This window comes from Siphateles boraxobius, unplaced genomic scaffold (assembly GCF_051911475.1).
Source record: "Siphateles boraxobius isolate OS27281-9 unplaced genomic scaffold, OSU_SipBor_1 100, whole genome shotgun sequence".
NCBI classification, from domain to species: domain Eukaryota; kingdom Metazoa; phylum Chordata; class Actinopteri; order Cypriniformes; family Leuciscidae; genus Siphateles; species Siphateles boraxobius.
Window position 1 is genome coordinate 362,501 of NW_027508701.1, and position 26,450 is coordinate 388,950.

Here is a 26,450-nt window from a genome sequence, read left to right on the forward strand (position 1 = left end):
CCTGTTTGATATCATGTATGTATATTCTATTTATCTTGCCTATTGAATTTATTTACAGTAATATTAATAATTTAACACAAATGAGTCTGGTTAGCATTATCATAAAATGTACGAGTAAATAAACTTGTATCTGAGTTAAAATAGATAACTGTAGTAACAGTACGCTGTGTGTGTCTCAGGCCGTGTGATTAATACTGTGGCTGTAGGCAGGTTGGGATCAGGAATGATCCGCTTCAGGAGAAGAGACCTCCTCCGGCACAGGGGTAAGAGGGTTGTTTTCGGCCCACAGACAGGCTTTCTTTTTCTTCAGATCACAGTTCCTCTTGTGCTCTCTTCTCAAGAACAATATTACAACCAATACAAGTAAACATATCAGAGGAATAGTGATTCCCAGTGCTGTTCCTAACGGGTTTGCCTGTTTTTCAGGATCACCTGTGAAAACAAATCAAATGTTCGATAATGTTAGAACTGCAAAATATTTGTAGTTTTGTGTATCCATTAGATTAATGGATGAATGTGCTGGAAGTGATTTTTAAAATAAGGTCAGGCTTAATGTTGTCATGATGTCATTTCCTGCAGCTCTAGAGTGATTAGTCATTTATGAAGTGCTTGCCTCGAAATATGTGTGTGCCCACAATGTGTGTGTACTTCTAGGGGAACTTGAGTCAACTAAGAAACTGGCATTGTGATGAATGGGAATAAATAGCACAGGGGTCAACAAGAAGGATGCTTAACCTTTAACATATTCTACTTACTGTAGTCACTAAATTACTCTGTCAACATCCCTAAAACCAAAGTCTAGTGGAAATGATCAAAAATGGCTCAAATCACTTACAGTAGTGGTTCCCGAACTCTTTTGTCAGACGAACCACAGAGACATAAAATATTTACTTGGACTAACCCCTGAGATTTTAATTTAATATTAATAATGTATAGTCAGAATAATGAAAGTTAATGGACACATGGCATACAAGTAAACAGATAAAATATGACATGTTTTTTAGTAAGTGCTACATTTTTTATCGGTTTCATTTTAAAATAAAATATTAAGCTGAATAGCTTGGCCAAAAAAATGCATTGAGATTATTTAGTCAAATATTGCAATTTAAACTGTGCTGTGACATTGGATCCCCTATGAAAATGTGTTATATTGCTTTACTGCCCCCCCCCCCCCCCAAAAGAAAATGGTTATGTAATGTGCGGATGTGTAATAAAGTGACCCTAACATTGTGTTTCCAAACATTAAAGGCACAGCACATACAGAGAGTTCATGAGAGGCAGCATTTGCTGTGAACTGAGCCGCTCTGAGATGCTGAAGACACTGTATTATAAGCTGGACGTGTGTAAACTAACAGTGCCACACTTTACCCTGAAATACGCAGCGCAACAAACTATACTATCCCAGCCTTTGATTTCTTAACCACACTATAGCTATACTACAATTTCAGTTGTATTACGATTCACTGCGCAGGCCCATTTATTCATTTTAATAGTACATTCAATTGAATTATTTGCTGTTCATTAATCCACAAACCCTCTGCCCAGATAGCACAAGTACATCACGGAGACGTCTATTTGATGTGCGTTTACATCTGGAAGACGTATTTTTTAGAGTGTTTGCTCATCTGCAATACGTCTATAGGACGTTTCCTGTCAGATGTCAAATAGACGTTTAGAAAATGTCTTAGTTTAGAAAAATATGTAATGATTTAGAATGTATGTTAAACTGACATCTTAAAGATGTCTATCATATGTTAGTAAACTGCAGATGCTTTCCAGATGAAGAGATCTTTAACAGACATCTTGGAGACGTACGTGCGCTGGCATGCCGTTCTCTTGCAAACCCCTTTGGGAAACCCTTGCTTAAAGCACCTTTAAAGTATCATTAGTATAAAGACAAGTTATTTGTAGATAGTTACCTTCAGTGTGGACATGGACAGAGAGCTCTCCAGATTTATCTGAAACGAATTTCCTCCAGTTGTCAGCAGTTGGAAGCCACTCCTCTACCTGACAGTAGTATTGCCCCACATCAGTGGGCTGGATCTGCTGCACAGTCAGTTTGTAGTGTGTGGCAAGTGGTCGTCCAAACACCAGTTGTTTATCGCTGATTGCACTGTGTAAGGTACCATCCCGACTGGCAGTGAATATAGCGACTGGTCCTTCCTCCTGAACCTTGAACCAGGTGACCTCAAAGGTAGACTTATCACTGGACTGAGAGTCAATGTCACAGTCAACGGTGAACCCAGCCTGATGATCGGTGATGTTGAGCATTCGGTTCTCCTTCTTAACATGCAGTTTACTTTCTGTTTAAATCAAACACAACATCACAGATCAAACAAGAATGAAACAGAAGACGGTCATATGTTGATAGCCATAAGCAATATTACAGGGTTTCGTAAGTTATTAATAAGACTACTAGTTGATGAAAACTGGATAAAGTGTAAACTGATGTATTACCAATACTGCGAACCGTGACGTTAGTTGAGCCTGATTGGGCTTGTGCCATTAGTTTCCACTGACCCTCACAATCGAGCTGCCACTGTTCAACTCGGCACTGGTAGCTTCCACTATCAGCTGTATCTGAGTTTAATACAACCAGATTAAAAGTACTAGAAGTAAGTCTAGAGAAGCGTAACCTGTCCTTGTTTTCTGTAAAGTACTGTAGACGACCATTATAAGAGTATGACAATAAAGTTATCCCGTTAGTAGATTCCAGGCTATTAAACACCCATCTGAGAGTGTAGTGATGTGTAGGATCCTCTTTTTCTACATTCAGAGAGCATGCAAGCTCAAACTGCTCTCCTTCTTTGGTGTTAAGATACTTTTCAGTCCTGTCCATGGTAAAGCTGTCTGTTTTTTTGCTCTCCGCAGTGTCCACATGGACGGATAGCTCTCCAGACTTGTCTTCACCAATCCTTCTCCACTTGTTCGCAGCTGTCTGAATCCATTCAGCAACCTGACAATAGTAAAGGCCAGTATCAGTGGGGTTGATGTTTGGCACAGTCAGCTTATAGTGCATGGCACTTGGGCGTCTAAACACCAGATCTTTATCATCGATTGCACTGTGTAAGGTTCCGTCACGGCTGGCATTGAAGATGAGGATGGGTCGTTCGTCTCTCTGACCCCTGGACCAAGTCACCTCAAACACAGATACATCACTGGACCGTGAGTCAATGATGCAGCTAACGGTGACCCCCTCTTGCAGATTGGTGATATTGAGGCTTTTGTCCTCCTTGTGCACATGCAGTTTGTTCTCTGATTTAATTTAAGAAAAAAAAAATACAAGATAAATTATCTTCTAAGTACATTTTTTTATGATTTCAGAACTCTAAATGAAAAAAAAAATAGAATACTCACCTATAAGCTGAACACTAACATTTGTGTAACCTGACTTGTCGCTTGCCTTAGATGACCATTGACCTTTACAGTCCAGCTGGTACTGATTAACTTGACAGTAATAGCGCCCCCTGTCTTCCTGGATGGCTCTATGTATAGACAACTGAAAGACACCCACTGCTGGGCTGGAGAAGTGGAGCCGTCCCTCAAACTCATGGCTGTTGAACATCAGACGGCCATCATAACTATAGGTCAGAAGTGTCACACTGGGGGACTGATCTCGGTTAAATAACCAGGAAAGGGAGTAGCGAAGTGTGGAATCAGACCCAATACCATCCACTGAGCAATTCAACACCAGTTGCTCTCCCTCTTTAACCTTCGGCTGAGTGTCAGCTTTATTCATTCTGAAATCACTGGCTAAAACATAAAAGACAAGTACAACATCAGTAAGTGGGTTATGATACAAGGTCTTTTTTTCTACCTGAATTTCTTAATTTATTCTAAAATACATCATCCATACATGCAAGAATTTGAATAATAGTCTCTTCTATGATGTCATTTTGATATTTTTGGTGGCAAAAAGTTATAAATGTGGTCACAACTTCATCCAAAACACATTCATGGCAATTTGTAACTATTTAATGTTTTAGTGAATTGGCGGCTAATTCGTACGAATTTGTATGATCTCATTCGTACATTTTCGTACAATATGCTTATGTCCCACTGACGATTAGGTTTAGGTATGTGGTTATGAGTGAACCTTCATGCTTACTTTTTTCTAAAAAAAAAGGGCACATTTCATTATAATTTACATTGTACAACAACTTCGTTCATATGAAAACGCTACCTTGTTAAATAGTTGTGATTTCTCATTAGATCGGCTTGCCTGAATCTCATTATATCATAACAATAAAAAGGTCTCATTAAAAATATACAGTATATTGTATTGTTACTTCTTAGAAAAGGTCAGTAAAGTAGTTTTGTTAAAATATTAAAATATTTGAAACACATTTTAAACTAGACTTTTATTTGACCCAAGTAAAGAAGAGTTAGTATAATCATTTCATAATCAGGCTTGTGCAAAATTCAGAATTTCAGAATTGGCATCCATTCAATTCATGAATTGGAATTTGAATTGAATTGACTCCGCCCCACATGAAGTTGAATTGGAATTGGAATGACAGGAAGTGGAATTAAATTCATGGCAATTCAAAGAAATTCCACACAGTCACACAACAGAAAGAATGTGTTGAATCCATAGTTCGAATTACAGGGGGTACTGGGGGGTACTATACCCCCCAATGAAGACCCAGTACCTCCCAAAGGGACAGAAATATCAGTTTTGGGGGGGTCAGATAATTTTTCTGATATTGTGAAAAAATATAATTAGAGTTACAATAGGCTACAAGTCAACTCCTATTTTCACTGTAGGAACATTTTAATGTAAAGCGATTTCAGACACCCCTATTGTGGACCGTACCATTTTTAACCACCGTGGCTAGAAGCAACGGAGATAGAGAACGGTTTGCTGCTGACCTGCATGGATAAATGTAAGTTGCTAGCTGACGTCTAGCTTGTTGATTTTACAACCTTCATTTATTAACGTGTTTTGTTCTTTCATAGCTCATGTCACGTCTTCATACATTGAATTACCAGCTACTTAACTGCTACTTACCCACTGAGGCTAGTTAAGTGGACCTTAGTTACCAAGGTTAGTTAGCAAGGTTAGGTAGCAAGATAATTCTCAATTTAAATCAAGCTTTACATTGTGGTGAGTTAAAATCAGGGGCGGATCTACAAACAACATTGTTAGTGTATTAGAGGCGTGGGCGCGATCGAACTGTGTGTGTGTGTGTGTGAGAGAGAGAGAGAGAGAGAGAGGCGCGGGCGCGATCGAACTGTGTGTGTGTGTGTGTCGTATGACTAAATCTGTTCATATTTCCTCAAAACTCACTAGAAGACATCATTTGAGGGGTCTTTTTTTTTTTTTTTATCTCCTGGGGAGCAAACCCCCCAAGAATTGCTTTTTCACAAAGTACAATTTAAGTATAGACTACACAGACTGTTGATAGTGATTACACAGAGAAAGGGTCCACAATTCACAAATTAAGACCCTCACCATCCAAAAACCCAGCTACATCTCTGATTTGACTCCCACTCCGTGTAATGTAGGTGTAGAGAACAAAACACATTCAATGAAAACCGTAGCATTTTAAATTATGAATAATGTCCATGGCCCCCCTCCTGAAACCTCATGCCACCCCTTTACCACCCCAGGTGGTAGTATGGTTTTTTATAGTATGCTCCTTAATCACATTAAAGATTGTGTTGATTTGACACTGACTACCATAGACTACAATGGAAAATTGGTTTCTGTTTATACAGTATATGAGAGGGTTGGGTCTTACCTCCAGGTCTTATGAAATCTAAAAATAAACCAAATCAATATTTCATGAAATAGGCAATAGGCTTCTTGAAAAGCTATTACTTTTACTAGTAATTAGAATGGTATTTCAGTGCACTTAACTTCTAACTTTTGGGAGTTGATCAAAACAGTTCTCTTTTGGATATATAATAACAATGAGATATTCTGTAGCCTACTGATTATCAGTTTGTCGCATGTTTAGACCTTGTATGTGTGTTGCACAACACATGTTGCACTTGGCGATCACGGTGGGGATTGATATGGTAGTGGACCATGATGGTCATAGAAGAAGTGAAGGGGCAGTACCCCCCAATTATGGTGGGGTAATTCGCACTCTGGTTGAATCTCACATACATTCAGTGTTAGGAAGGTTACTTTGGAAATGTAATTGCTTACTGTTATAAGTTACCCATTATAAATGTGATTCTACATCCTGTTTTTGACATCAATTCAAATTCAATTCAAATTCAAGAATTGTATTGGAATTCAGGAGTCATTCTCAATTTAATTCTGAATTGTGCACAAGCCTGTTCATAATCATTAAAAACGTATTTGTGTCACATTTTTTGCATTATTGCAGTTCATTGAAAAGACCATTGCAATGAAGTGTGTGTTTGTGTGTTTTATTTTTTTACCTTTCTCTTTGACAACAAGCTCTGTGGAACCAGACATTTTCTTTAGGGAATACCAGTCACCAAGAGGATCCTGAAGCCACTCTTCCACCTCACAACGATACTGTCCACTGTCAGATGTTCTGACCTGATGGACAGTCAGCTGGAAGGTCTGTTTCTGTCTCACTTCCATGTGGATTCTCTGGTCCATCTCTAGTCCAGCTGCGGGGCCAAACTTGACAACAGCATCTAGATCCATAGTTAAGAGCATCTGGGACCCAATCATCCATGTTATCGTGAAACGAGAAGTATCTGTGGTTGTCGTCAGGACTGAGCATTCAAACTTAGCATCAGTGTTGACAGTGGTTTCCAGGCGAGACTTGAGTTTAGACAGGCTCATCCGGCTGACTGTTGGAAAACAATACAACGTGAGGAGAAGAGAGAGAGACAGAAATATTCAGTAAACTGCTGAATCTACAGTTATCTAAATGCTTTATAAAAGTAGTAGGATATGATTTTGCAGCTCGGGGAAAGGACATTTACAAATGTTCTGTTATTTAATTTACATGCTTGAAACACACACACACACACACACACACACACACACACACACACACACACACACACACACACACACACACACACACACACACACACACACACACACACACACACACACACACACACACACAATGTTGGCATATGTGGTCACATGTGTTTGTTCTGTCTGAGCCATGGTTAAGTTTCCAGTTCTCCTTTCTCAATTGATATCTCTCGTTTTTAATGTATCTTCTAATTGTAAAAGGTTTGTGTTCTGAAGTAACAACATAAAATACAGTTTAAAACATTTGAAAAAGTATATACTTCTAATATAGTCCCAGGTTCAGAAATCTGTCCTCTGTAAAATGTGCTGTACACAAGCTAACTTTTGGGTTTTACTACTCAGGAACAACGTTTCAAATAAATACTAACAAACAAATTTCCTAATTTTAGCCATTTTCGGCAGGCCAAGGAACAGGGTTTTGCATGGAAACACAGCGTCTCCGAGACATGGTGACAATACTACAATTCACTGAATCCTCATCTTTTTTCGTTGTGTATGCCTTTGGGTGGGCATTATGCTAATATTTCACATTGTGACATAGATGTTTGCGGAAGTAATATCTGGATTGTGTAATATTAAAGCGTTTTAGGTAGGTCTGTGTTACGAGTGGCTGCTCCTTCTGATAAAGGAGAATACCAGGAAATAGTCTTTAATCCAAAAATGAAACCCACAGGAAATAACCTCTTAATATTGATAAGAACTGACAAAGAACTGAACAAAACAGGGAGTACTTATACCAGAACTAAACGGGGGAACTAACGAGTTAATTAACAGAACAGGTGGACGGAATCATTAATCAGACACACTGGGAAACTGGGTCAAATGACAGGCACAGGGAAAATAGAACAAAAACACATAGAACAGAAGATAAACCTGACTGTACGCCCCTCTCTGGAAAGGCCCAACTGAGAAGGGAGGGTGTGGGCTCTGGAGGAGGACGTGGAAGAGGAGAGGGACAAAAACGGTCAGGGGCAGGTGAACCATTCCATGCGGGAGGGGAGGGAAGGAGGTCCCAGGAGGGGCCAGGAGCAGGAGCAGCCATGCAGGGACCAGGCCACAGCCAGCACGGTGGTCCAAGGTGAGGTAGCAGGACGAAGGAGCCATGGTGGAGGACTGGGAGCAGTGACCAGGGATGTGATCTCCTGCAAAGGAGCCAGGCATGGTGGAAACCCAGACTGAGAAAAGGAAACAAGGAGCCAGACACCACAATTCAGGAAGGCCAAGGTGAAGCTTTGGAGCTCGGTCTTTGAATCGAGGCAGAGGCAGAGACCGAGAAGACTGTGGTGGAGTCAGAGTGATCGAGGACAATGGTGTAGCCGGAGCCTGGTGAAGCCAAAGGGATGGAGGGTGGAGCGCAGCCAGAAGACAGGATTCCAGTGGTGGAACCAGGGTGAAGCCTGAAACAGGGAGGAGACGGAGGATGAGGGAGCCTGGTGAAACTGGTGGGATGAAGGACCACGGTTGAGCTTAGGGAGCATTGAGCCAAGGCGAAGCCGATGGGTCGGAGGACCAGGGTGGAGTCCAGGGCTCTGTGGCTGGAGGCAGAGAAGGGGAATCCTCACGCCGAGGCAGAGTTGGGTGCTAGAAGACCCAAGGGCATTGTAGCAATCTCACGCACCTGGTCAGACATTTCCATGGGCTCAGACTCTGGGGCAGGGTGTTGCTCAGCTGGATGTATTGGCTCATTGTCCATGGCAGGCTCTGGCTCCATGTCTGCAGTGAAGTTTTTCTGTAGCTCCATCAGGCGGAGTGAAGGCTGACTAGGCTCTCGGTCAGGGTCTGGAGTGGGGCTGGTGTCTTCCTCCGTGGAATGTTCACCAGCCCCCCTCCACGAATGTGGCAAAGTTGTAACGAGAACTGCTCCCTGGGAGACGTACCTTGGACAGCCCGCTGAGGCTTGAGATGTAGAACATGCAAAGTGACTAAACTAAACATAACTAAACGAGGGAACTTATGCATTAAGAATGGAATCATTAATCATACACACTAGGACATGTCGAATGATAGGCACAGGGATAAACAGAACCAACAGAACATAACAGAACATAACCCCTGACAGTCTGGAGTAGTGTTCTCTTTTAGAATAAAATCATTTGTAGGAGACTATGAGCTTTGTAACTTTGCAGATCTTATACATGCACAGATACATTACACACTAAAGGAAAACATTAAAAAAGCATCATATGACCCCTATTTAAAACTATGAAATAACACCAATGGAATTATGGGAATTATGCAATAACCAAAATGTTAAACAAATCAGCCCCTCTTTATATTAGGAGTCTTTAACTACTATGCACTTACAATATAAAATTAAACATTTTATATAATGTATTTATTATGTGCATACATGTTGTTATGCAAAACTTTGGCCAGATTTTCATTTATTGCAATTAGGGGTAACACTTTAATTTAAATGTTAAATGTATTTACTATAGTGATAGCAGTGATAATATAATATTAACTATTGATTACGATGACATCACTTTTTGTGCAGTCTTCCTCTGTTGGGAACTTGTTTGACTGATAAGACCTATTCTGGATGTAGACAATTTGGGACAGTTAAGGAAAGGTCTGCTACTCAACCGGAGCCTGATGGGTCCAGACGAAATTGCGGGTTTTGGGTTGGGTTTGGGTTAATGTTTCATGAATATCTTTGGTTACAGGTCGGGTTCAGGTTTGTAACTAAGAAAAACTATATAAATCTCCCACGCTCTTTTGGTCACAACAGAGCAGATGGCACTCAAACCTTAACTATGTGTGTAATAAGGCAATTGACATGGGATATGGGAACTGTCTATATGTATAACATGGCCTGTCCAACAAACATGATCATGGCCTCGATACTGACCAGGCCCACTCTGTCCAAAACTCTGTCCTGCCATTTGATGCTGATGATTGATCATAGAGCCCTCTGATGGAATAGCTCAAGCTGTATCAGGTGCTTTCAGTGCAGTGTCCAGGTTTCACAGCCATAGAAAAGACTAGTGCGCATGAATGACCTGTATACCCTGATCTGATCAAACTGGTTGCCAGCTTGTTCTTGTGGGCCTGTACTCTTGTATGTACACGGCTGAGGGATTGGCTGGCTTTTCTGATGCATGAAGACATCTTCTTGTCTAGCGAGTCATCAGAAGAGATGATGCTTTGCTACTTCTATGGTCACTATGGAATGGGTCTAGACTCAGTAGCAGGCTAAAATAAGACCTCAGTCTTCCTAAGACTGATGGTGAGGCCAAAGAGATGTGCAACCTCTGTTCATGATGACATGGAGATCCAACACTGAGTGTGCCATAAGGGCACAGTTATCAGCAAACAGGATCAGTATCAGCCGTTCGATCGATTTGATATTCAGTCTCCGGATATCAAAAAAGGGAGCCATTAAATCTATATCACAGGTACACTCCTCTCTCGAGTTCTTATAGAGAATGTGCCAGGAAGCAGGTAAAGAATACGTTGAAAAGAATGGGAGCAAGCACACATCTTGCACACATCATGCCACACCCCAAATGAAATGTCAAATGAAAGTAAAGCATCTCCATTGGAGAGGACAACATCCATCATCCTGTAGTGAAAGAGGCAGATCAGGTTTGTAAATTTTCTGGGGCATTCAAATTTACAAGAATGGTCCACATGGATTCTCTATTTATGGGGTCAAAAACCTTTGTTAGGTCGATGAAAACAGCATAGAAATTCATATGCTGCTTGATGCATTTTTCCTGAACCTGCCTGACTGTGAAGACCATGTAAATGGTGCTACGGCCACGTCTGAATCCTCACTGAGCCTCTGTTAAGGACTTCTCTGAGATGGAGTCAATCAGCCTATTAAGAATTCTTGCAATGATCTTTCCAGTAATTGACAGAAGTGAGATGCCTCTGTACTTGCCACAGTGTGCTTTTCTGCCCTTATTCTTAAAGATGGTTACCACTGTGACATCTTTGAATTCTTGTGGCATGATTTCCTCATCCCAGATGTTGGTCAAGATGCAGAGCGTTTCCAAGCTTGCCACTTCGAAAATCTCAGCAGGGATGCCATGCAAACTGGCCACTTTAACACTTCTAGTCTGATTGATTGCCCAGTTTACTTCCTTCAGGGTTGGGAGCAGGTTAATGTCATTGAGTGTAGGCTTCAGTGGGATAGAATCCAAAGCTGATGGGTCAACTTTATCAGATAAATCGGATAAATGTTACTTGATGTGGCGTGATGCTTCGTCTTGAAGGCCCATAAGACTGCCTTCAGAGTCGTGTTCTGTTGGTGTTCTTGAAGCTGGCTTTCTTCACTATGGAGTTGTGGACATTTTGCCACTCAATATATGCCATGTGTTTTTCTTCCAACAGTCAGCTAATCCTTCCGTCGTTCTCATCAAACCAGTCTTGCTTGGCTTGCTACTTAAGACCAAGGGTATATTTTGCCGACTCACTCACATCATCTGCTTGAAGTGGTTCATTTTCTCCTTAGTTTGACACGATTGTACATGGCTCTGGTTAACTTGGGCTTCTTTCACAATGAGGCAATGTTAAGGTAGACCTTATCAATATGTTGTCTGTCCAATACTCAGCTCCTTGCATGGTTCCTTTAATATGGATGTCTCGCACATCCCACCTGAGCAAAAGGACAGAGTCATAATGATGCCACTGCTTGGATGCATCCATCTTGTCTTATATTTGTTGCCCATTTTGAAGACGGTGTTGCTGATTGTAAGGTTGTTTTCTGTACACGGTGTCAGCAGCATCAATCAATTGCCATTTATCCTGCCGAGTCCATGAAGGCTGATGACTTCCCAACTGCTGTGTTCATTTCCCACTCTCGCCAAGTATTATTCATTTGTCACTCGTTGGTGTGGACATGATAATGGAGTCAAGGTTTTCATAAAACATTTCCTTCAATTTTTTCTTTAGTTTTTCATTTGCTTTGTTCAAACATGTGCCTGCTTTTGCGAGCATGGTTTCTTGATACGGGGTAGATTGAAGATAGTGCAACTCGTAGATCATGCTCCACTGACAAGCGCTGCCTTTTTGTTTTGTTTTTCTCGTATGCCAGGGATGAGAATTCTAGCTCCATCTTTGCCCTATCCTGTCAATCTCTGCGTGAAATATAAAATTGAGCATGCACAAAGGACGAGGCTGAGTGGAGAAGGCTATTAAAACTTTAAAAATGTATAAAATATATCAGTGTTTTTGTACATACTCCAAATATATTTTTGAAAATATATGCTGTTAAAAGTTATTATATGGTACTATAGCTATTTTAGGCTGTTTAAATTGAAAAAAGGCTGAGTTTCGGCGGCACCCCTGGCCAGTTGTCACAGCACCCACTTTGGGAACTACTGCTCCAGCTTGTCCTATGCACTCCACAGTGCAATGCTTCACCACCTTTCTGACCATTGAACCATAGTGGTTTCATTTGTCTGTTCGGTGTAGACTTTAGATGCAACTATCCCTAAATCTAGCCCTACCCTAAATGAATAGTAAGTAAATATTGTCGAATTAATATTACCAAATACATATTTGTGTAATTAAAAAATAACATGTGACCAGGTTGGAATATGGGTAGGGTTAGAAGAAGGGTAGGTATAAAAGCAGTTTAAAGGTTATTTTAAGGTCAACTATGTGATTACATGTGCAATTATGTGCAGATACTTTTAATATAAGTACATTGTAACAACTTGTATGTACACATGTTATATATGTATATAGTAGTTAATGACACATAATGTAACATCAGACTAATCAACTTATATTTGTCTACAAAACTGATTTTAGGCATTTCAGCATAGGCCTTAAAATCAAAAGATATGAGAATGTTTGATGTAGAATGTACCTTCTTAATACAATTATTTAAAAAAAACATCTGTATTTACCAGGTTTTTGTACAGTCACCGCCAACAGGTTGGAGTTCTTAGTAGCTTTCTGTACATTATTTTGATATGCATCAACCTGGCAATGGTACTGTCCTTCTTGTTGCTTGCTGGCTTGTGGCACTATGAGCAACAAATGTGTGGCTGACGGCTGTGTCTGAATGGACAGCTGATAGTTTCTCCGATCTGCTCCCCAGGCGATTTCTCCAGTGTGGCGTATGGATAAAATATTCGTTTGTACAGTTGAATTGGGTGGCTGAAACATCCAGCGTACAGCCAGAGACACTTTAGGCCCTTTGACTATACATAGTAATTCTACTGAAGAATTTATAGGCACATTTGTTGTACGACTTTTCAAGGTCACCGTCATTTGAGATTCTGAAAAGAAATGTCTGCAGTGATTATTCATACTCTGGTATCAGTAACATGCAGTAGAAATATAAGTAATGACAAATAATTTATGTCAGCATATCTAGACAGTTTATCTGATCCTGAGAATAATGTGTGATTATATAACAGTCTTACCAACAGAATGAACTGAAATGGCTTTTTGCTGAGACTGGGTGTTGGCTTTCGTCATCTCTCCATTGCTCTGTATGGTCCATTCAGACACAATGCACCTGTATTCGCCTCTGTCAGATGTTGCAGATGCACCGATCTCCAGGGTGAAGTTTCCAGCTGGAGATTGGAGTGTTTGAACATGTCTGCTCTGATACTTTGTCCCAATATCTTTCATCACTCCCTCATGGGTCAGACTAATGACATCACTGAAGGAATCCCCTGAGTCTTTCTTGTGTTGCCATGACACTGATAAAGGACCTTTGGATCCCGACACAGAGCAGGAGACCTGTAGTGTATCTCCCTCAGTCACAGCATCCTCCATCATCATGACCAGCGTCAGATCACTCTCTGACCAGACAGGCAAATAAACAGGCAATGTCAGTGTCTTGTCATGCAATAACATATCATTTAATTATTTATTTATTCTGTGTATTTATATATTTGTTATAAATAATAATTAATTTTCTCATTACATGGTAGATGTCCAGGGTGTTCTTTAGGCAAGGCAAGTTTATTTATATAGGACATTTCATAAACAATGGTAATTCAAAGTGCTTTACAAAGAAGAAATTAAAATAATCAAAAGAAATAAGAACAATTAAAAGTTTAGAATAAAAAATAAAATAAAATACAGTACAATCAGTCGGACGAAAACAGTGGCACAGTGTTTATTCAGTAAATGCACAGCTAAACAGATGTGTTTTGAGTCTGGATGTGAATGTGACTACTGTAGGAGCACATCTGATCTCTTCTGGAAGAGTTCCAGCATAGTAGCTAAAGCAGACTCGCCATGTTTAGAGTGAACCCTTGGTATTTCTAGCTGATGTGATCCTAATGATCTGAGTGATCTGTTGGGTTTATATTCAGTGAGCATATTTGCAATGTATTGAGGTCCTTGCCCATTGAATGATTTATATACCAGTAATAATACTTTAAAATCAATCCTAAATGTAACTGGCAGCCAGTGTAAAGACCTGAGGACTGGTGTGATATGTTCATATGTTCTGGTTCTGCTCAGCGTTCTGTATGAGCTGCAACTGTCTTATGGTGTTTTTGGGAAGGCCAGTGAGGAGTCCATTACAATAATCAACCCTGCTGGTGATGAAAGCATGCACAAGTTTCTCTAAGGTTCTCCAGTTTCTCTTGACTGGAAACAAAGCATCTAATTCTTGCAATATTTTTCAGGTGATAGTATGCTGATTTAGTTATTGCTTTGACATGACTACTGAAACTAAGATCTGACTCTAGAGACACACCAAGATTCCTGACTTGATTTTTAGTTGTTTGACCCCTAGATTGAAGGTATGCATTCACCTTGAGAACCTCATCTTGCTCCCGACGAGCTGGATGGCGCCTTGCATGGCTGACACCGCCGTCGGTGTATGAGTGAGTGAGTGAATGGGTGAATGTGAGGCAATATGTAAAGCACCTTGGTGGCCATTGGGTCTGTGAAAGTGCTATATAAATGCAGTCCATTTACCATTTACCATCTTTGTTTCCAAATGCAATGACTTCAGTTTAGTCTTTTTTTAACTGAAGAAAGTTTTGCCACATCCAACTGTTTACTTCATCAATGCATTGGCACAGGGAGTTAATGGGGCTGTAATCGTTAGGCGATAGGGATAAGTAGAGCTGTATGTCGTCTGCATAGCTATGGTAAGCGATTTGGTTCTCTCTCATTATTTGGCTCATTGGGAGCATGTACACGTGGAATAGGAGTGGTGCAAGAATTGAGCCTTGAGGGACTCCGCATGTCATGGATGTCCACTCAGACTTATGATCTCCAATACTCACATAATAACCTCTCCCTCCTAAGTATGACCTGAACCATTTTAGGACTATCCCAGAAAGCCCCACCCAGTTTTCCAGCCTGTGAAGAAGTATGTTGTGATCGACAGAGTCAAATGCAGCAGTGAATTTGCTTGCATCAGTATTTAAGCGAATATCGTTTATTATCTTTATGAGCGCTGTCTCTGTGCTGTGGTGCGGTCGGAAACCAGATTGAAAATTGTCAAAGTATCCATTCGAGCTTAAGAATTTGTTCAGCTGATTGAAGACAACTTTTTCAATGATCTTGCCTATGAAAGGAAGATTTGAGATTGGTCTATAGTTGTTTAATATGGTCTTATCCAGATTGCTCTTTTTCAGGAGGGGCTTGACAACTGCAGTTTTCAGGGAGTTCTGAAAACTCCCAGAGAGAAGTGAGGCATTTACCACTTCTAGGAGATCTGCTTCTCAACAGTTTAACACACTTTTGAAGAAAGATGTGGGAAGTGCGTCAAGGGCGCAGGTTGATTTTTTAAGGTGCTGTACGGTTTCTTCCAAAATTTTGCCATCAATTTCTTCGAAATCGGACATAGTGACTACTTTCTCGGGTTGTGGTCTGATCTATTTGACCCCAGCGCATTACTGATTTTCTCAGAGAAGGAAGCAAACTCACTGCACTTGCTGTCTGAGAGAATTTCACTGGGATTGTGACTTGGGGGGGTTGTTAGACTCTCTACAGTAGCAAAAAGAGTGTGTGTGTTGTTTAAGTTGTTGTTTATAATATTCGAGAAGAAAGTCTGTCTAGCTTTGTCTAGTTCCATATTGAAAGCATGGATGCTGTCTTTGTAGATTTTATAATGGACTTATGTCTTCCGCTTTTCTGAATTGTCTTTTCATATTTTGCACTGCTGTTGAGTTTCTCCAATGTGCTTTTTGTCTACCACTCTATAACACTTTTAACTTTTGAGTTAAAAAAATCAAGGGGAAAATCAACAGAGTCAGCAGAAATGATTGGTGTTAAAGATATAGCCTAGATAAATAGTACACTAGTGTTCTCATTTAAGCATCTCTTCTTGGCAGACACAGATCTAGCTTCAATGGCAGGAGAGATCAATATATCAAAGAAATTACAGAAATGATCAGACAGTGCTACATCCTTAATAACAGTCGATGAAATGTTTAGACCCTTACTGATAAGTAAATCTAGAGTGTGTCCACGATTGTGTGTGGGTCCATGTACATGCTGAGTCAGATCAAAAGTTTTTAAAACAGTTTTGATTTCTTTTGCCATATTGGTTTCTGCATTATGTTAAAATCTCCAGCAATGGTAAAACAGTCAAACTCTGAGGAAATTGTTGATAACAGTTCTGTAAAGTCCTCAGCAAAGGCTGGAGAGTATTTTGGAGGTCTGTAAACAATGATAAGTAAAATGCATGGAGCACCTTTTAACACAATGCCCACAAGTATTCTTTACAAAAAGAAAATGTACAAAATTTGACCTTGGCAATGACCAGAACACCAAAACAACTGAATTGCAACACAATAAAGTCCACTTGACTGTAGAAGAGAAACACTGCAGCATTATTTACCTTTGGCCGTGATGCTCACAGTCTCTGGACTGGACAGTTGTTTTTGTATTCTTCTGAAGGTACCATCATCATTCATGTCTTCCTGCCATACTTCACACTGGTATTGGCCCTGGTCTTCAGCCCTAGCTGAACGGATGGTCAGAAAGTAGTCCGTGCGACTGGTTTTCACTGCTCTCATCTCCGCTGCATTCTCTCTCTCTTTATAACTGTCAAACACGGTGAGCATCCCAGAAGGTCCAATCTGAGCCACGCTCTTCTGGTTCTTCAGCCAGGTCACAGAAAATAAATGACCAGGAAGACTCTGTGCCTTCACACTGCAGTGGATGTCCAGTGCATCTCCCACCTGTAGGGGCCCCTTTGAGGCCTTCATATAGACACTGAACGAACCTGCATCAGGGGCCACTTATGAAACACAGGAAAAATCATGAGATGTACAAGGTTCTCTTACACAGTTACATGTGGTATGACTGGAGACATACCCACACAGTAACTATATAAATGATATCAGTGCTCCTGAACTGGTACAGTAGGTTACAGGTCTGTTCTGATGGATCCACAGACAGCAGGGGGAAATAATGATAAACTCCAATAACAGAATAATAGACTTACTATATAATCATGCATGGTAAGGATGAGAAAACAATTAGACTTTTAAACTTTAGATCAACTAATAAAAGCTCTGCATCCAAACAAATTCTATAGTAGAATAAATCCATCTGTCATTTGGCAGAAGATAGACAGGCTGTGTGACCTGCCCTCATCCTCAAAAACTACAGTATGTACAAACTACTCCAGGTAACAGAAAATATGACCCAGAACATATTGTATGTTCACTTAAAAAAAACAGAAACAGTTTGTTTTGTTTTTGTACTGTAAATTATTTACAGCAGAGAGCATAAGATTACTGAAATTTAAGAGACTTTTAGTAACATATGTAGATAAATGTCAATAAATAACATTTTAAGGGCATTTGTTTTTACTTTTGTACTCTAAATTCTGTTGGTTCACTAAGTCTGGGTCCTGAAGAAAAACCAGTTGAGAAACTCTGGTTTAAATTACAAAAAATAAATCTTACCAATTTGTTTGACCTCCACGTTACATGCTGTGCTGGTTTTGTGGGCAATCTGTGTCCAGGAACGGTCTGGGTCTTGTATCCACTCAATGGCTTTGCAGTAGATGTTCCCCTGGTCTGATTGCTGCACTTGCAACATCTTCAGTCTGAAGGTTGTGTCCTCCACCTTATCCATGCTGATAAGACCTGCGTGGTAGCGATCCTCAAATCCAGCTCCTAACTTTACAGTCAGATCTTTGTCCAGAGTGATGATTGGTCGGGGGTTCTCATCCGCTCCACTGTGGAGAAACCAGCTGACCGACAGATGGGTGTGCTGATATGTCTCGCTGGAGACCTGGCACTCAAGCTGAAGAGGATCACCTTCAGACAAGCTCTGAGAGGAAGAGCCAGAGTACGATGCCTTCAGGGTGTCCTCAATCACTGTGGATTTTTGCATTGAAAACATTAGTAACAACGAGAGGTCGACCAATATGTGCTTTTCAATACCAATATCTAGCGAATAACTGATGTCTGATATAATAGTGATTTAAATAAATATATGTACAACTTCAACTTATAGCTGATCATCTTCTGTTGGGATGCTAACAGATGGATCTCTCTATATATACTGTAGAGCTGCCAATGACATATCAATAATCTCAAAATGGCCAAATCATCTGATTAATCACCAAAATACTCAAGATAAAGAAATATCTTACCATTAAGTTTTGATTGCGCTTCATAACTTCCTAAATATCCGCCATCTGTGTTTGGGGTTTGACAGAAGATATCACCCGCATCCCCTCCCAGCAAAGTTTTGATCCTCAAGAGAACTGAAGATCCTGACAACCTCTCAATCTCAATCTCTTTTTCACTTACTCTTTTGGAGTACATTGCGTAGGCAAAGTCTTGATCTTTAGTACTGATTATATTTATATCCACGTTTGATTTCTTGACCCTAAATTCAAAATCCTGTACAGGTGAGCCTTTAAACCCACTGACATCACAGGATATGGAGATGGGGTATCCTTTCACTCTATACAGAGGACCTTCCTGGATCTGGACCAGACGCTGACCGTAGCACAGATCTGTGTGGAGAGGGACATTAGACAGGCAAATCCTAAATATTCACCCAAAAATGGTTTGTCATCATTTAGTTGTTGTTCCAAACATGTATGACTCACTCTCAATGTTTTTTTTTCCAAACTATTTTTTTCCATGCAACAAAGTGAATGGGGGCTAGGGATGTCAAGTTATAAATAAAATAAAATTACAAAAATTATCCTAAAAGTGATCCATGCACTATATATTCTATAAGTCAACTGAACCCATATGATATATTTGTGTGACAGCATTAGATCCCTCTCATTTTTTCACACAGCAATTCTTAATATGTAGAAGTGCAAAATACGATTTAAGAGCTTCATCAGAGTGGTTTTATTTGAGTAAATAACACTTAAATACCACAAAGCTATTCAGAAGTTTGAAAATATATATCGTGTAAAGCTTTGTAACTTTATGGTATTATGTTGTCATTTTTAGACTTGTAAGTCGTCACCATCCACGTGTCAATGTATTAAAAAAGTACAGCTTGGATGCTTGGTAATGTCTCGCGTTCCACATTGCATTCCACACACTTTTTGTGTTGATTTTTATAATGGCAAATACTTGTGCTGCTATCGAGGTGGGATACGGGTAAGTTTAGGACAGGTTTTGTAGTATGGGTATGTTTAGGGGGGGGGGGGGGTAAAAGTGTAAGATAAGGGTCAACAGTGTAATTATTGATGTAAATATAGATATTAATTACAGCTGTAATTATATCCAGATATATTTTAAACACAAGTACCATGTAAAAACACGTATTTACACAACTGCATCATTTTATCAAATTATTCATTTAAATTTGAGAATATAGTAGTCACTTAATAGTGTCAAAATGGGACAAATTATAAATCCAGTCTATATATTTGTAATCTTTAATATATAATGAAATGATGTCTTACCCCCCTGCAGGAGTCCTGTGAGAAACAGCAACCGCGGCAGGTGCCAAAAGTCCACCATCCTTAATCTGATCAATCCTTTCGCTTTCTCTCTCATAACTAGTTAATCCAGGTTTCAGCAAGAGAACCTTAACCTGATATATGTTCTCTGACACAAGTGACTGTGACACATCAGATAAAAAGGAGGAAACGAATGCACTGAATATTGGTTTCCTGTTGTCTCGCACAACTCTTCACACTTGCCTCATTTTTTCATCATTGCATACGTGAACGGTGCATTATGACAGACCAGCAGTCTATATGGAGCAAGACTGATATTATACAGTGACTGAAAATCTGCAGTTTTGTACTATTTCAGTATTTCAAAGTGGTGCATAGAGAGGAGAATCAAACTTGTCTGTGAAAATTACTTCCTGTAAAATTACTTACCACTATGTTGTCATTTGCTTATTGCTGCGATTGTTTCATGCGAGGAACAGGTTGCTGGGAGAGAGGGACTGAAACTCTCTGGCCATTGACAACCTGATTGCCCAATAACAGCAGGAAAGGAAATGCATACTTGTATAACCATGTATGGTATATTCTGATGCCTGTACATGCATATAATCATCATATTTGCATAGAACTTAAATTGAATTTGACTTGCATGTAAAATGTGCTAGTGTCAGGGTTATGTTTAGTTTTCTTTTCTTTTTTAATTCCCTATCACTGTTTTCCTGAGTTCTTGTTGCTAGTTTGTCTCCATGGTTTCCGGTTGAGTTACGCACCTGTTTCTTGTTCCGTTAATTATACCTGTGTGTATTTAAACCCTTAGTTCCCTATCAGTCAGTCACGTTCGACGTTATGTCGGACCGAAGTGACGTATTGGGATCTCACCTGAGAGATCCCAATAGCGTTGAAAGTGACTGACTGATAGGGGACGTCTAGGATACTAATGTAACCAGTGTTCCCTGAAGGGGTGAACGGAGACATTTCTCCTGTTCCTGTCTCAGCTCCTCAGCAAAAAACTTAATGTGAGTGTTTGCTCGCTGCAACTCTCTGCAACCGTCCGACGTAACGTCTCTGTTCCCTCATTCAGGGAATGGGGGCTACATTGGTGACCTAGACGTTGTTTCTGGTAATTAATTAGTGTCGTCTATAGTTTATGTGGTTGCTCTGTTTGTTTTTGGATATCTCCTGAGTGTCTCACTTTAAACCCAAATGTCAAAAAATGTACTCGAATCAATGAACAGCATTTATGAAGATCCATTCTTACAGATCATTAAAGGGACATTGTGTAGGAATTTCTCCCATCTAACGGTGAAATTGTATTTTGCATTCAAACGAATTATGCTCTCCAGCGCCTCGCTTTTTCAAATCCGTGTTGCATCTACGGTAGCCGTTATGTACCAAAAAGCTATGACAGATGTCTTCTAATAGCACTTCGTCGAGTTTTCCTTCGGGTGAACAGGTTTGTTATTTCAAACAAACTGCAACTTGACAACGAACAAACGAATGTTACATTATGAATTACTGACTGACTTGCCAGGCCAGTGACAAGCGCCTCTCACTCCTCTGCTCCTCCGTTTCTGCTGCTTTCAGTCACGTGATGCTGGCTCTGAACGAAAATGCGTTGTGGAAACGTGTTGACCTAGTATTCCAGATCTGTTTCCGTTTCCAGATCTGATGAAGGACCTTCGCCTGGACCTGATGACAATGCAGTGCTGAAGTGCCAACTAGCCTCTCCCTATGGAGGATCCCTATACCACTCTACAGATAAAGCGTTGTGGAATTTTTCGGTTTTCATACCTACAGTGATAAAATAAAATAAAATTCTGCATCAAAATTTACAGACAAGACAAGTAGTTTGTTTAGGCATGGTTTGTAAGGAATTACAAACCTGCGCACATATATTCAAACGCACATAACTATAGAATCAATTCTTAATGCGCATGTGAACGCCATCAGCGTCTATCACAGGTTCACGTTTAAAGTCTGTTTAGAGAGAACGGTGTCGTCTTAGCGGCCCCTAATTTAATAACAAATGATCATTTAGACGGAAGTGAATCAATCAAAACTAACTTTAGCTGGAAAAAACATTTTTCAAGAACCACTATAAAACCAAACCAATCTCTGTTACCTTAAATTATATCTTTATCTCTGTAAAGCTGCTTTGAAACAATCTACATTGTTAAAAGCGCTATATAAATGAGCATGACTTAAATTGACTTGACTAGTGGTGAAATTGTATTTTGCATTCAAACGAATTGTGCTCTCCAGCGCCTCGCTTTTTCAAATCCGTGTTGCATCTACGGTAGCCGATATGTACCAAACAGCACTTCTAACAGCACTTCTAAAAGGACTTCGTCGAGTTTTCCTTCGGGTGAACAGGTCTGTTATTTCAAACAAACTGCAAATTGCCACAACGAACAAACAAATTATGAATTACTGACTGACTTGCCGGGCCAGTGACAAGCGCCTCTCACTCCTCTGCTCCTCCGTTTCTGCTGCTTTCAGTCGCTGTTTATCTCTGTAAAGCTGCTTTGAAACAATCTACATTGCTAAAAGCGCTATATAATTGAAGATGACTTGACTTGATTTGACTAGTACTTTTTGACCCTCTCTGCTATTATACTTTTTCAAAATGGCGGTATGACATGGAAGCCTCCGTGGACCGACCCGTCACATTTATATAAAGATAATAAATTCTTTGTTTACGAGGATAAGTCAGATAATTGGCAGAGGTATTTGTACACCATTGAGGACATATTTATGAATAAAAATATTGATTTTAGACAATAAAATACCTGAAAAACGACACATTGTCCCTTTAACTAAAAAAAGTTGTTTTAGTGTTTAGTTACCGTTTAACTCTTTCCCAGCCATTGACGAACATTTCTGGCTTTCCATGTTTTCACTGTTATACGGTAGGGAGCGCTTCGACACATCTTCTGAAAGAGTACTGAATCTCAAGATCAGAAGAAGAAGCTGAAACAAGCGATAGCATATACAAGCAGATGCATATGTAAAATATGAATGAATGTGACAAAGACCAATCTAAGAGATCCACAGTAGAAATATTGCAAAAAAGGTGTTAGTGAAATGAGTTTGAGACACATTTGCCTGCTTCGGCCAAAATAGACAGCAGGCACTAGGCAAGGCTGAAATTTTATTTACTCAAATAACAGAGTAAGAGACACTGACCTCAACTATATAAAACATGCTAACTCAACCATATAAATATGCTAACTCAACCATATAAATATGCTAACTCAACCATTTTAAGCAGAGCTGAACGGCTCTCCACAGAGAAGTGAACTTCTGAAACGGTCAAAACCTCACCACTAATGTTCTCGTCATTTCAACTTTCAACCAAATTTGATGTTCAACCGTGTTAAATTTGGTAACACTTTATTATACAGTGTCCTTTTTACATATGTTACATGTAATTACCATAGTAATAACAGTAAATTATGCCTAATTACATGCAATTAACCCTCAACCAAATCCTAATCCTACCCTAACCCTATAGTAAGTACATGTAGTTAATTAATATTACATTGTACTTAAATATTTAATTACACTGTAACAATGACACCTTTAAATAAAGTGTAACCTTAAATTTTAGTGTTTTTAAATATATAAATGAGTGCTCTCAGAGTGCTGAGCTTGAACACAATGTGAATGTGAGTATAACAAGAAAAGGAAATGCTGATAAGAAAACCTGCGGCAGTGTAACTGCATACTGTGCTCACCCCAGCCATTAAACTAACATTATTTTCCATAATAAGTCTATTGTTCTCGTGTCATTACGCCTAGGATGGGTGTTGAAGCACTGAATGAAGCATTGAAGGAATCACTCTCTCCAATGTGATATTGTTAGGACGCCCTCTTGTGGCTCAAACACTTCCAAACTGATTTTAAATTAAACAAATCCATTCAGAATAAATCAATGAATCAAATCTGTCAATCTGTGTGACAGTGTCTTTCTTGGACTCTCACACACACCATTTCCAGCCCTGATTTTTCATTCATACAATAGCTAAAATATATTATATTCCTTCATTTTGTAAATTTTACATAACATAACAGTAGATGTAAACATGATGCATCTTAAAAGTAATCGTAAATTCATTCTTACGACAATCAATAAACATTATTCAAAGAAAAGTGAAGAAAAGTGAAGAAAAGTGTTACTTGAGCTAAGCTTTGGTAGATTTGGATGTTCTGCTGGAAAGCCCAATGACCATCAAGCTTCAGTTTACACAATAAAAGCATCATTTATAAAAAAAATTGCTAAATTTTTTGCCAAACACTTCAAAGAATCGATCACGCTGGTCACATGGTCAAGATTTTCAAATAGGTGAAGGCGCAAGAATCGAGACAAACAATTAGCAGATATAGACATCAAACAATACTACAGAAACATAATACGTATTTTGACGTAGAGGAACATAAAGTTCTATTTTGTTTTTTAAAGATATTTGTGCCAGACACACTGCTGATCCATGAGACCAAAAACTTCCCAATGGCTTAATTATGTTTTATCACAATTTTATTACATCATATATTGACATTATAACTTTCAGTATGCCGCTTAACTGATATGTATTTTATTAAAAAAATAAATAAAATACATTTGGACCTTCATTAAAGATTACATTTGTAAATTGTCACAGTAAAACACTTGATTTTTTGATATATATTTTTTTAAATCCTCCAATATCAAAAACAGCGCCATCTGCTGGCTTGTAAAATGTCACGTCATTTCTTAAATAAGTTGATAAGTACAAATGGTCACCAAACATCAAACCTCTAAAAAGTTGTCAAAAGTTGAAAAACTTGACTGACAAGTTAGACATACAGCCTACACTTTAGAAGTATTCTTCACTCCTCACAATTCAACCAATCAGAAGTGTGCAAATTTACGTAAAGATACAAGACACAAATCAAAACTGCTGTGGAGTCAGTTTCTTGATGCTTTCAAGTCAAGGGCGTATTTATGAGCTGAATGCACATGAACGCTGCCACAAAATCATGATTACGAGTGGGAAACTGGGAAATTACGAGTGGGAAACTGGGAAATGTCTTTAAGCCCAGAGTTTCTGAGTTGGGGTAAGTGTAGAAATACGGCAGACACAGCAGATGCAGAGTCTGTATTGATGGTAAATTTGCTGATGTAGTGATTACGACTTTCCAACAATACAGGGCTTCTCTGTACCTGATAGGCCTACATGCGTTGGAGTCTCAGCGTCACATGTAAAAACATTCAGAGTTTACAAAAACAGACAACTTAAAGGGAATGTTCCTGAAATTTTAGGAATTTAATCTGAAAACACAACCAAATGTGAATGATGCGCTAATGATAAGGAAATGCTGGGAAAGGTACGCATTTGCTCTCAGTGTATTTGTCTTCAAACATACACATTACGCATATATGAACACATTGACACGTGAAAATTAAAAGTATACAAAGTTCTTCAATGTCAACAGATCTGATGTCAGTTTGTTTACACTGTTGCCATGGCGAGCATGTTATCAACAAATAACACCACGGCCCTATTTACCCCGTCTCAAATAATCTTCATGTTTGCCAGAGCTGTTCTTATACCTACTCGAAACATCAGTACTTTAGTAAAGTGTGTACTGTAGGGTCTGGGCTGAAATCAAAAGGTTCACATGATGTAACAGCACAAACATGAGCCTTCTCAGATAGTCCAGTGTGTGATAACAAGAAATCAAAGTTCATAAGAGACCAATTGGTTCAAATGAAGGATTGCGATGAAAGCCTAGACTTGCACATCAGGAACATGAAGCTCCTCTTCAAGCACGTGGCTCAGGGTCAAAGGTCAAGGAGAGACTGTTTACATTAAACAGGTTCAGATTGTCTAGAAATAAACTCTGCCTGACGTCACAAGATGACGTGTGACTGAAAACCTTCATTAGCATTCATAAGAGAGGGAATTCCCATGCTGAGACTTGTTGAGGGAGTTACATAAGTAACAAAAGGATTTGTTGAACTGACAATGACAAATACATGATTATACAAATGAACTTCAAAATGTGGAACTTCAAAATGGTACATAATACATAAAGCCTCTTTCACAATTGAATACTCTTCAGAAGATGAAACTTATTAGATACAAACAGACCCGATCAAATAGGAAGATGATCTGTGTATAAATTAGACTTACAGAACAAAACGTTATCTCGACTGCTTATAAAGTGAGATTTGTCCCTAAATTATTATATTATTTTAATCATTGAAATATTCTGAAATAAATAAAATAAATCAAGTTGTTAACTCAAATTTACTAAAGTTTTATTGAAGAACGTACAGTTCTTGAAATATCTGGAGTCACAAATAAACAGTGTGGTTAATTAATTTAATTTGATGTAATCAATAATACAGGTTTCTGTTAATAAAGAAATCAAGCAGCTTTTGTTGTCATGATGAAGGAAAGAGGACAAATGACCAGGAAGAAGAGTAAATGAAGGAAAGAACAACTGAAATGAAATTACAAAGCGGCAGTCGTCAGGAAAGAAAAGAAATGTGACTGCATTTATGCATATAAAACATATCTTCATTAATAATTGAAAAAGAAGACGGAGGCATTTCCCAGAGGCTTCTCGTCAGATTCGGGATAAACAGAAAGCTCAAGTCAACAG

General features: G+C 39.2%; 1 protein-coding gene across 2 annotated transcripts in view; it reads right to left on the reverse strand.

The window, feature by feature from the left end:
• The window catches only part of cd101 (CD101 molecule), a 20,953-nt gene extending 734 nt beyond the window's left edge, over nucleotides 1-20,219 (reverse strand). The window contains exons 1-11 of one of the 2 annotated variants that reach the window (XM_077239995.1): nucleotides 19,806-20,219; nucleotides 18,522-18,890; nucleotides 17,827-18,243; nucleotides 16,752-17,153; nucleotides 13,360-13,743; nucleotides 12,838-13,212; nucleotides 6,397-6,780; nucleotides 3,358-3,753; nucleotides 2,458-3,255; nucleotides 1,920-2,303; nucleotides 1-432 (exon numbers count right to left, since the gene is read on the reverse strand). The exon at nucleotides 1-432 is cut by the window's left edge and continues 734 nt beyond it. In XM_077239995.1, coding sequence (XP_077096110.1) covers nucleotides 218-432; nucleotides 1,920-2,303; nucleotides 2,458-3,255; nucleotides 3,358-3,753; nucleotides 6,397-6,780; nucleotides 12,838-13,212; nucleotides 13,360-13,743; nucleotides 16,752-17,153; nucleotides 17,827-18,243; nucleotides 18,522-18,890; nucleotides 19,806-19,899 — 4,218 coding nt within the window. In that variant the 5' untranslated portion in view covers nucleotides 19,900-20,219 and the 3' untranslated portion in view covers nucleotides 1-217. The remainder of the gene's footprint in view (nucleotides 433-1,919; nucleotides 2,304-2,457; nucleotides 3,256-3,357; nucleotides 3,754-6,396; nucleotides 6,781-12,837; nucleotides 13,213-13,359; nucleotides 13,744-16,751; nucleotides 17,154-17,826; nucleotides 18,244-18,521; nucleotides 18,891-19,805) is intronic. The other variant, XM_077240005.1, reaches the window with a different exon arrangement.
• Between the last annotated feature and the right edge of the window lie 6,231 nt (nucleotides 20,220-26,450).